Source organism: Danaus plexippus, chromosome 7, assembly GCF_018135715.1.
Source record: "Danaus plexippus chromosome 7, MEX_DaPlex, whole genome shotgun sequence".
NCBI classification, from domain to species: domain Eukaryota; kingdom Metazoa; phylum Arthropoda; class Insecta; order Lepidoptera; family Nymphalidae; genus Danaus; species Danaus plexippus.
Window position 1 is genome coordinate 4,185,768 of NC_083541.1, and position 10,997 is coordinate 4,196,764.

At 30.6% G+C, this 10,997-nt stretch overlaps 1 protein-coding gene across 1 annotated transcript; it reads right to left on the bottom strand.

Annotated features, from left to right (window-relative positions):
- Positions 1–358: 358 nt before the first annotated feature.
- Positions 359–9,752, bottom strand: LOC116770557 (vam6/Vps39-like protein). Its single transcript, XM_032662087.2, has 13 exons — positions 9,471–9,752; positions 9,249–9,398; positions 8,817–8,944; positions 8,535–8,738; positions 8,202–8,388; positions 7,785–7,902; positions 6,442–6,568; positions 4,236–4,607; positions 3,776–3,998; positions 3,115–3,570; positions 2,633–2,850; positions 2,080–2,214; positions 359–1,549 (listed from the first exon to the last, which is right to left on the bottom strand). Exons 1-13 carry the CDS (start codon positions 9,538–9,540, stop codon positions 1,391–1,393), a joined length of 2,547 nt encoding a protein of 848 aa, XP_032517978.2. The 5' UTR covers positions 9,541–9,752; the 3' UTR covers positions 359–1,390.
- Positions 9,753–10,997: the final 1,245 nt, after the last annotated feature.

The following is a 10,997-nucleotide window of genomic DNA, read 5'->3' on the forward strand; positions in this document are numbered from 1 at the left end:
ATCTATGATGAGATATTGTCTTTTAAAATATGTTTTTATTTTTAGGTTGGTAAGTTATACGTGATTTCTATCTAGCGAATATATATATATATATATATATATATATATATATATATATATATATATATATATATATATGCATTAAACTTTAAATCTTAAGCAGTAATTCAGAACCAGTATAATTTTTAACACTTTATCCCAAACTAGTTCTAATAAATGCATTTTGTTTAAGCAGAGCCTTTTATAAAACCTATTTCCTCTGAAACCATGTTTTATTTCATCACGACTAGTGTTTTTTACAAACAATTTAAAATAATTCAATGGGCTATGAACTAAGTGTAAAATAAATACGAGAAAATATTTACTAAAAATCATTATATTACAACATTAAATACATTGTTACATAAGTTAAATATAAATAGCGAATAATAAATACAATAAAAACAAATATAACGTCTGTACATTGACTCTTAAGTTAATGGCATAAGTTTGAAAATTAAATAAACTAAATTATATATCAGTCCTATAACGGGTTAAAAATAATCGACCCGAATCAAATGCCAATACAAAGAAGCTACGTGTTATACTTGATGATGGATCAAGGGAATTTTTTTTATTTGGACACTTAAATATGAAGAAATAAGAGCCAAAGTTTTAATATTTTTTTTAATCTATAATATTTAATTATGCAAATTAAATAAACATAAGCGTATATGACTATTAGAGAATGATTATCTGTGGTGCATTTTTTTTTAATTGACTTTTTTTTGACGGGTACTGACTTTTTTGTAATATCTTCTATTATGCCAAAACTCATTCCTTTGTATGAGATCAAAGGTAATGAGAGATTTAATTAACATAATGTATAAATATAAACTCAAATAAATGTAGAAACTACGATTTCCCCCCGAAAAAATCACAAAATTTTTAGAGTTTGATAAAATTTTGTACCAAAAAAAAATCTTAAAAAAATCAGAACAAGCATAATGATTATGCTTTAGAGAGACCAACAAAAACCTCTCCAATAAATATCAAACTGTTGTTAAGATATAAAAAAAAATTACTGTTACATATCCCATAGGTCTCGTTGTGAACGTCCAACGAAACGATATAAATATTGTAAACAAATTAATTTAAAGTTCTTACAATATCTATGCTTTAAACGATTTTTAATTTAATAATTTGATCACTAGAACGTATCCATAAATAACAGCTGTAACTCATAGAAGAGGAATTTATATTTTGGGGGGAAAATATGATTGTTAGTTTCATCGAACAAGATATTATCCTATAGGTGACCTTGCAATTTATTTTTATATCAAGTTACCTATTAAGGTGCTGGTTTTCCATGATTCACGTTTAATTTACGTTATTTATCTACGTTAAACATCTATCGGTTATCAGTTCTACATGAATAATGTACTATGTCCCCATTAGGGTATCTCACGAATGCGCTCTGATTGCCAAACCTCTTCTTACACACGGGACAGACTTTGTAGTCGTTTATCTCTATCTTCTTGGATTCGTGGAACTGTTTCAACTCTTGTACCTGTTACGAGGAAATTATTAACATCAATGACATCGTATAAAATATATACATTTACCGTTTCCGTATATATATAAATAATTAAATTAAATTTTATTAAATAAAAACTATTCAGTAAGAATACAGCGTAGATCCTTTTGTGATTCACTCTAATTCTACTCATAGTTGATAAATATTTTTCATTATAGTTGATAAATATTTTTCATTATATTGATAATTTATAAACATTTGCTTATCACAGTGAAACCTTTTATGCAACCTCCGACAAGGTCGCGTTAAACCTTCCATGCTGAGGGAGAGAGAAAGAAAGACACAAATGTTGAGAGTAGGAGAGAGGAAGTGCGAGTCCGTAGATTCCAAACGCATGCACATAGTATTCTTGCTATGCAGCGAAGTAAACAGTATGAGCGTCGGGAAATTGATTCTATATTAATTAATTTATAATATTCATACTTTTTTAATATGGCAGTATTATTTTTATACTTACTATATATACTTTTGAAAAAAGCTTGTTTTTCTATACTACATGATACCTGTAAATGTTCAGCATATAACAATCCCTTCAACACTTGCGTCCGTCTCTTCAAACTTAACTGACTTTCCAGAGCGCTCTCCAGGAACACCTTAAGTCGACTCAACGGTACAGAGCTCGGCAGCACTGCCAACGCCTGGAAACAAATTTATATTAAGACAAAGGATCTTCAAAATATACGTTTTATAGAAAACATTAAATAATAACAATATTCGAGTGACAGAATTGTTTACCATGTACATAGATGTCTAATTTTTATTATTAAATTTGTAATATAATGAAATCTAAGAATTTCGAGATTATTCATTAAAAAAAAACCTATTATTTTCGGATTGACTACAAAAATTTCACCTCGTCTGCCCGCGATCACGGTTGCTGCATAGTAACCGAAACGTCGGGGGTATGTAGTTTTGAAAACAATAAAAAACGCATAATAAATGCGAAAATACTATTTTATATCAAAATTTGTAATATGAAATGCAAGCCAAACATTAATTTCTTTCCAGAGAACATTTATCTGGAGAGAATTCATTTGTATTATAGGCATGTATTACCTTGATTGGTGATATCTTGTCCGCGTGTTTCTCCAGCACGCTTAGAGCCGTCTCCACGTCGGGAACAGTGGCGTTCGGGTGTCTCGGTACGTTGGACAGTGGTCCAGTCAATGAAGTATTTTGTTCCGGGTTCATGAGTATTCTTATCAATATCACATAGACGTCTGCGTTTTTATCAGCGACGTTCTCACAATACCTGATGGCTCTATCCACGTCACCTGAAATTATACTAACATTACTTAGCCAATAGACCTTTGGGAATTTAATTTGGCACTGTGGGACTAACTCTGTTTATGTAATTTTCGGGTTTTCAGGAAGATTTCAGAATTGAGCTAGACAGGATTACAAAATTGAGCTAGACTAGACCTATTTACGTAGAAACCAGGTATACGACAACAGTACATCTAATAAAAATCTGTATTTTGAGGCTCTCGTAGTAATTAAGCTTGAAAAATGAGAATTCTAATACAAAAAATTCATACCAAGAACCTGTACATATATCGATAGAGCCTGCTCATGTCTTCCAAGCTTTCCTAAAATAATGGCTCTCTCTTCGAACAAACTGTCGTTCGGAAAGTGCAATATAACTCTCTCTGGAGTGTAGTGGGAGGATTTCTCTAAAAACGACACCAGTTTGGACTTAATGTGCTGCAGTTCCTCCTCCGTCGCGTTGGACTTCTTATCAGTGATCCTCTCTCTATACATTCTTATTAAGGCGTCGTGGAACAACGAGTGCGTGTCATTCCACGTGTGGATCACGTGCTCCAGGTACGGTATGACCAGGGGCTCGTGTTCTCTGAGCAGGAAGTCCAATACTTTGGGCCGTGGCAGGTTTTCCACCTCGACTATATCCTCTGTGAAGATCTTCAAACCCTCTTCGGGATGTTCCTCTAGTATCCAATCGGAGAATTTAAATATCAGATTCAAATGTTCAGCACCTGCAATGTATGAATATTTTTTTTCGATAATTCTCACACTGATAAAAGTTATGTCAGAAGTAAATATGAACATTCTATAATTTTGTCACCTGTAATACAATCATTTACAAAGAATAGAAATGTACAATATATAATATAAAAAAAAACCATTACGTAATAATAAAATAAAAGTTACGCTAATAACATTTATATGAGTATATCATACCGAGGTGTTGTAGGTAATTCTTGGTCATATGGAACCCTCTGAGGCTGGAGTCCTGCTGGGTGGCTTGCGCCCTCAGCAGCTGAAGCGCTTGCGTGTGCTGGCCCTTCGTCTGGTACAGGATGATCAGCTCGCTGTGCTTGCCGTGCGCTTGAAGCGTACTCTCAGATTCCTCCAGACGGCAGTTATTGAGACGCAGCAAGGACGCCACTAGAGCGTCGTTTGTCTATAATAAGATTTATATGAGTGGTAACATTTTAATGTATTTTTAAAAAGATTTTTGTTGTAATATAATATTATATATAATGTTGTATATAATATACGAACACGTAGAGAGCTTTATAAAATTTATTATTTCGTGTTGCTTTCTTTCATCTAATCTTTATAAAGGAGTTGTGATAAGTTTCAAATATTTGTTACTATAAATCCTTTTAAATATAAATCTTAAAAATTTTATAAATACCTGTAAATAGCACTTCAATAACGTAGTATCGATCAGCTCTAACTGCTGTTGTATGGTCTTCTGATTAAGCTCGTCCTTGCCAGCCGACTCCTGAGCATTCTTACCGATCTTCGATCTATACTCCAACAGATATTCTATCAACGCGTTAAGAGGGTTCTCAGAATCTTTCCCCTTCGCTTTCTTAACCTCGGCACCGGGTTTGTTGTCTATTTCGGGGAACAACTTTATAACGAACTCCAGATCTGTGTTAAGTTTCATGAATTCCCTCATGGACTGCGAGTATAATTTGCTCTCGAACAACTCGATGGCGTATAACTTTTGTATCGAGCGTATTGACTGCTGCTTCTCGTCAGGCGAGCAGTCCGAAAGATTCTGTTGATGTACAGGTTATTTCTATATAGAAGAAGTTCCATATACATTTTTGGTATAGAACTGGATTAATATATAAATGAGGCCTTGTCTTGTAACAATACTGTTATAATGTTACCAAAATTTTTCGCATATGCACACTTCAATGAAACCCAGTTTCTTTAGGATACTATGAGTTTTTTATCATTTTATGACTAGGCATATGTTCCCTACGTTTCGATTATTTTCCAGCAACCGTTCATCTCGTCTGCCCGTCATAATGGTTGCTGTAAAGGAACCGAAACTTCGAGATAATGCAATATTAAATTAATAGAAAACGCGTTGTTAGTGAAAACTGGTTTTCATTTAAATAATGTCATAGTTATAAATTTGCGATATTTTGTGGAAGAAAAGACGAGTTATATCTCTGAAAATTTCATGTCTTTAAATGGCTTTCCTAGAACTTTAGAATTCAAAATGGCCAAGTGCTGACACGGAATAAATTTATTAACTTTTAACAAAAGATCCGTGCCATCTCGCCTCCTCTATTTCTCACGATAACGTTGAAAACTCTCCATCATATTTTATAATTTCAATGGAATGTAGTACTTATATGATAATGTATTTAAAGCTCAAATTTATTTACTGACGATACTCACGTTGATGAGCCTTATAATCTTTGCCTGTCTCCTTTTGCCTTTGAAATGAAACATCTTTGTGCGTAAGGAATTATATTTTTAAATGTTTTTAAACGTTTGCTTCTAACAATGAACAAATTTATGCTGCAAATATATATTAAATTTTTTCCTCATGAGTTTAATTAGTTTCATTTCAATCATTGATATTTCGTTTACATCAATCACTGCCAATTTAAAATAATAGAAATTATACACTAGCCACTGCCTGCGGTTTCGTATGTTATTTTTAGGGAGGGGAATAAACGCAGTTTTAATTATCGACAGACGATAGATATCAAGACTTTCTTGATGAACAAAACAATTTCTACCAAGGACAGACAGACATGCAAACTAATTTCTAAGAATGTTGGTAGTATCGCTGTTATACGTGTATATATTTTGTAGTGTGTGTCCTGTCTGTTACGGTTTCGCGATTGAATTACAAAATAAATTTTAATGCAATAAAGCATAGCTATCATTAAAACTTCGAATTGTATACTAGCTGACGTTATAGTCGCTATCCGCGTAAACAGAGACGCGGTTGAACTTTGTTTCAATATTTGACGTAATAATGAACATATAGTGATTTACGAAACTATAGTACTCGTGTGACCGTTATAATTAAATGCATTTAAAAGATAATAAAAAAAGAATAGTATAATCTAATTAATTACTAATAATATATAGGATGTCACTAATATTGTTATAGAGTATATATGAAAATAATATATAAATTGAAGCTGATAAAAAAAATATTTGAATTCTAAGCACGGACTACATTGTATATGCGATTATATTTAATGTTATTTACGCTCTGAATATTACATTTTTATATGATAACATGTTTTCACTAGAACGATATCCATAACATAATAATACAAATAATTAATAAATTACATACTAACCGTTCTGTAAAATTATCACACTGAAGATATATAAGAAACTATTAATGGATGACATATTTTTTTGGCCATGTACTTTTGATATATAATAATATATTTTAAACATAATGCTTGTATATGTTTAAAATATATTATTATATATCAAAAGTACATGGCCAAAAAAAAATATATATATATATATATATATATATACATATATATGATAACGCGTGTCACCAAAAAGGCTGTATGAAGACAGAGACGCGGACGAGATTTGTAAATGATGACAAAATATATTACCGTTAAATCTATGGCTATCTGGAAATGTTTGTCCTTCAACAGCTGCTGCCTCTGCTTGGTGATGTCCACCGAGCTGAGACACCACACTTGACCCACTGACGACACGAATATAAGGCCACGCTTACATCTGTAATAAGGACCTCGTGAATTCCTCTATAGACCGTGTGACCTTAATAGTAAGCTATTAGGGTCACACGGTCTAGAATAGCATAGAGATGTTTTAATGCATGGCGTGTGAGTTGTGATGCAAAATATATTAATAAAAAAACTATACATTATATATAAATAAAATTGATATTAATATTGTTATTCTTATTAAAAATAATAAGTTCGTTGCTGTTCTGAAAATATGTTTTTGCATTCCCTATAGTACATATATATTTAAAAAAAAAAGTGATGACTTAAGTGAAAATTTCAAATATTTACACCAGTTGTACTTATATGTCTATTAAAATAATTCTTTTTAAAAATATAAATGTTATCTAATTATTATCTAGTCGAATTTTATTTTACATAAGACTATATACATATATACATTACTAATTTTTGCCCGCGACTTCGCCTGTGTACATCGAAGTTGCGTTCAGAGTTACTAGTATCGAGTGTGTTCAAACAATAGATTTGGTGACCAACTGCCAGCGACATATTGTCTGTCACGTGACATACACCATACAACTATTTTACCTCATCCCCAAGAACTACATGGAATGATTGGATAAATCATAACCAATGTGTTATTCTCATATGTAGACTATATCATTGTGAAGTTTCATCCAAATCGTTTCAGTAGTTTTTGCGTGAACGAGCAACAAACATACACACATCCTCACAGACAAGCATTTATGATAGTAGCATATTATAATGACAGCTGTTAGCTGACAAACTGCAAACAACTATTGAAGTACAAAGAAATATAATTTTCATTATTTTGTATACAATGGATAATAGTGTCAATTACAACATTGTTATAAATGACATACAACAAAACTTAATAGAAAAGACGGGAGTGTTTATATTAAATAAATGTCTTGAATGGAATGTTTAATAAACCTATGATAACTTTAAATAAAGGCATTTCAGACTGACATTGTATACACGAGACCTTTCAGACGGATACCAATAATAATGTTTGTAATAGGCTTGCAATATTACAAGGTTCATTTAAAATCCTATTTATGACTTATAATTTATTTATTACAGATGTTTTTACAGTAGTACATATTATCAGAATACAATTTTAATTGTTTTGGATTGTAATTAACCAAGTAATATTTAGATAAAAAAAAACTGAACAAAATTTATAATAAAGTATTCAGTATGAGTGTAATGCTAGATGTACATACCTATACATAAGTCTTGCTTTGTTTAAATCCGGCAAAGTCTGTATGAACAAGGCCGGCTCCACTGTCTGTATTACAACTTGATCCTGTTGGAGACCAAGGATAAATGGTTCATCCCAAACTGAAATTAATTAATAATAATTACTTACATGATAAAAATATTTTTTTTTATTAATATCCGAGTGTTTTATATTTGATTATAATAGTGATGGATTTTGGTTGTAATTCCGGCATTATTAGTTATAAGGTGATAACAAATATTTACATCTATTTTATTTGTTCCATTTTCAAATTTTGAATTAAAAATAGCGATGTTATGTTTTTACATTATGGCCAGTTAGGTAATGACTTTATATATGTATTTACAGTATAATACTAAAACTCAAATTTTAAATATTACACTATAGAAAAATCACTTACCCACAGCTATAGGTGCCTCTTTCCACTTAATGGTGTTCTTAACTTCAATATCTTGAGCTTCTTCCACTAGTACTGATGTATTATTACGGCCAAGGAGAAAAGATGTTGCAGAATATTTGGCGATGGTTGGCTCTTGGGATTTGGAGCTGCTTGTCGGAAAGAGTTCTTTAGGATCTCCCGAAGACAGCTATTGAAGAAATATAAATTTAATGAACAATTTATGCTCCTATTATATTTGACTTTACTTCATCTTAAATTGTCTTTTGTGTTTTTACTTATAATGAAATCAATAAAGGAGGATTATACATATATCTAAATTAATAATATACTTACATCAAATAGGGTGTATTCCCCTTTAAAACCAACACACAAATATTGTTGCCCCCATGCCATAACTTTAGGCACATCGGGAATTGTGAAATCAAAGAGATGTTTCTGGAACTTTCCATTTTTACCGTAATATAGTTGCAACTTCCTCCTAACAGCAACACATAAGTGTACTATTGAGTTAGATTCACCTGTCATTGAGGTAGCTGACTGAAAAGTATATTTACAATAATACATACTATTTATGAAAGCCTTAGAGTATTTGAATAGTAATGATTTTAAACATACCTTGTTATCTAATGCAAAAAGGGAAGCACCTTTGCTTTCAGAGAATGTTTTAACTAGCGGAAAATTAACTCCATTTATGTCATATGAAGATAGGACATTATCAGTTAGACATAGTAATAAGTTGTCCTCTGAGGATAAATTGTATATGATAAGTAAAAAAGTTCAATAAGGCATTATTGAAATAATGCAACAAATAATCCTAGTTTATTTACAAATACAGTAACACACACATAAAAATCATATTTGAATGACTGTGTAATAACAAAATTTAAAGAACGGGAAAGGCAAAAGATACTTATTTTAGGATACAAAGGTTCACAGCTATTGTTTTTGTTAATTAATATTCCTTATTGCTAGAAACTGTAGTAAATTATATTTTGAAAAAATATTTTCAAGTACATTTTAAACATAAACCTTATCAGCAATGGCTACCTGGAATAACTTCAATTTGTTGTATAGGTTTTTTGCTAAAGTTTTTACAGTATCGAAGCAACTGGAGTTCATACTTTTGATTGCCATTATTAGTTGCCAATGAGTACATAAGCAAGTGACCCTGCCTCGTCCCTAAAAATAAGTTTTCATCTGCAAAATTTAAAACAAAGATATTAGCCCTTTTCGAATCCTATTAATATTTTACCCATCTTTGTATATTACCATAAGCAGCGATTGCTTCAATCTGTACCGTTGCGTTGAGAAGATGCGAAACCTCGTACGCCTCATGCATGATTACAGAAGCCACCAACAAACTATTTGAAAGTTATCTACTTATTTAAATGGACACCAATAGATAATTGCGTGATATAATAACGGTCACAAGATGTAATTATTTGTAGCCCTTCAATTTATTCACATTTTAGAAATATGAGGCATTTTAGGAATAAATAAATATTAAATATACCAAAAATTTTACAAAACTGTCTAAATTGTTTTTTGACTTTGACAATTGTGAATTGTGTATAATTACATTATCAGTGACACTGACAATCTTCTAGTGATACCTAGTCCCAATTAATATGTTTAAAGCAATCTCCGATTTCAATAAAACACTACACTCAGAATGTTCCAATTCTACTTCACTGATATAACTTACTTATGACTTAAATTAATCTATGTACATAGAAATCCCACATTAGTATTGAAACATTTTTAACAGTGTCATATCGTCACAGGACCCTTTCATCGTATGATTCATTATAAACCTCAATTAAGAAAAAAAAAATCAAAGAAAAACATTTTTAAAAAGTAACCTATAAGGCATCGCATAGGTTTATCAACAACTACTGCTTTATTGCTCATTTACAAACCTATATTTTATTTCATTTAAGTAATAAGGAAAATAAATAAATAACTTAAAATTACATAAAAATATAGAATATTTTTTTATAGTATAGTAGTATATTTTTTTATAGTATATTGTGGTTATGGTTAAAATACGGCCAAAGCAGTTAACCAAATTTACATTATTCTATTATTAAACTATCTTCATGTTTAAAAAATGTGCTATATATTTGTAGTAATATTTAAAACATTTAGTATTTTTTTATTCTTAAGCTTCTGTTCATGTTCAACGGATTTTTATTGAATTCATTAAGTTTACTGATGAGAAATATGCAGGCATTGATATTAAAAAGCCTGCGCGATTAAGTAATACTTACTATTATTGTCACCAATGCATCTGCAACAGGATTCAGTCACTTCTGGTATCATGTGTTTTCCACTTATTCATTTTTTTTTTGACTCATAAGGTAGTTTTATTTTTTAAGTTTCCATTTTATTTCATACTAAAGTTAACATTACTGTCTTTGAAACTAATTAATTTTGTCCAGATTTATCAGGAAGACTATTTTGACAAAGAGGATAGGACGTAATTTGTAGAAAAATATTAAAAAGATACTTTAAATGTTAACGACGTAGTCAATTCATCCAGAATTATTTACGATTATCAAATATTAATCAAATTAATTTATTTATGCTGACACATATATGAATTTCTGCACACAATTTTATACTTCTTAATCTTCTGAGGATAATAGAGGAAAGAGAAATAAAAAGCAATAGCACCTTGGATGTTGGAAAAATAATTTGAAATTTTTATAATCACGAAAAGCATCAGTATTATTATTATAGTATCAAATATTCAATATTCAGGCAATATCCAAGCTTTATAATTATTTTATTTAA

What these genes read in the sequence shown, in the direction of transcription:
- LOC116770557 (XM_032662087.2), bottom strand. Translation starts at nt 9,540, where the DNA reads ATGCATGAGGCGTACGAGGTTTCGCATCTTCTCAACGCAACGGTACAG. An exon ending in AGAGGCACCTATAGCTGTGG is followed by an intron (nt 7,903 to 8,201) that starts GTAAGTGATTTT and finishes AATTAATTTCAG; the next exon opens with TTTGGGATGAACCATTTATC. An exon ending in GATATATGTACAGGTTCTTG is followed by an intron (nt 2,851 to 3,114) that starts GTATGAATTTTT and finishes GTATAATTTCAG; the next exon opens with GTGACGTGGATAGAGCCATC.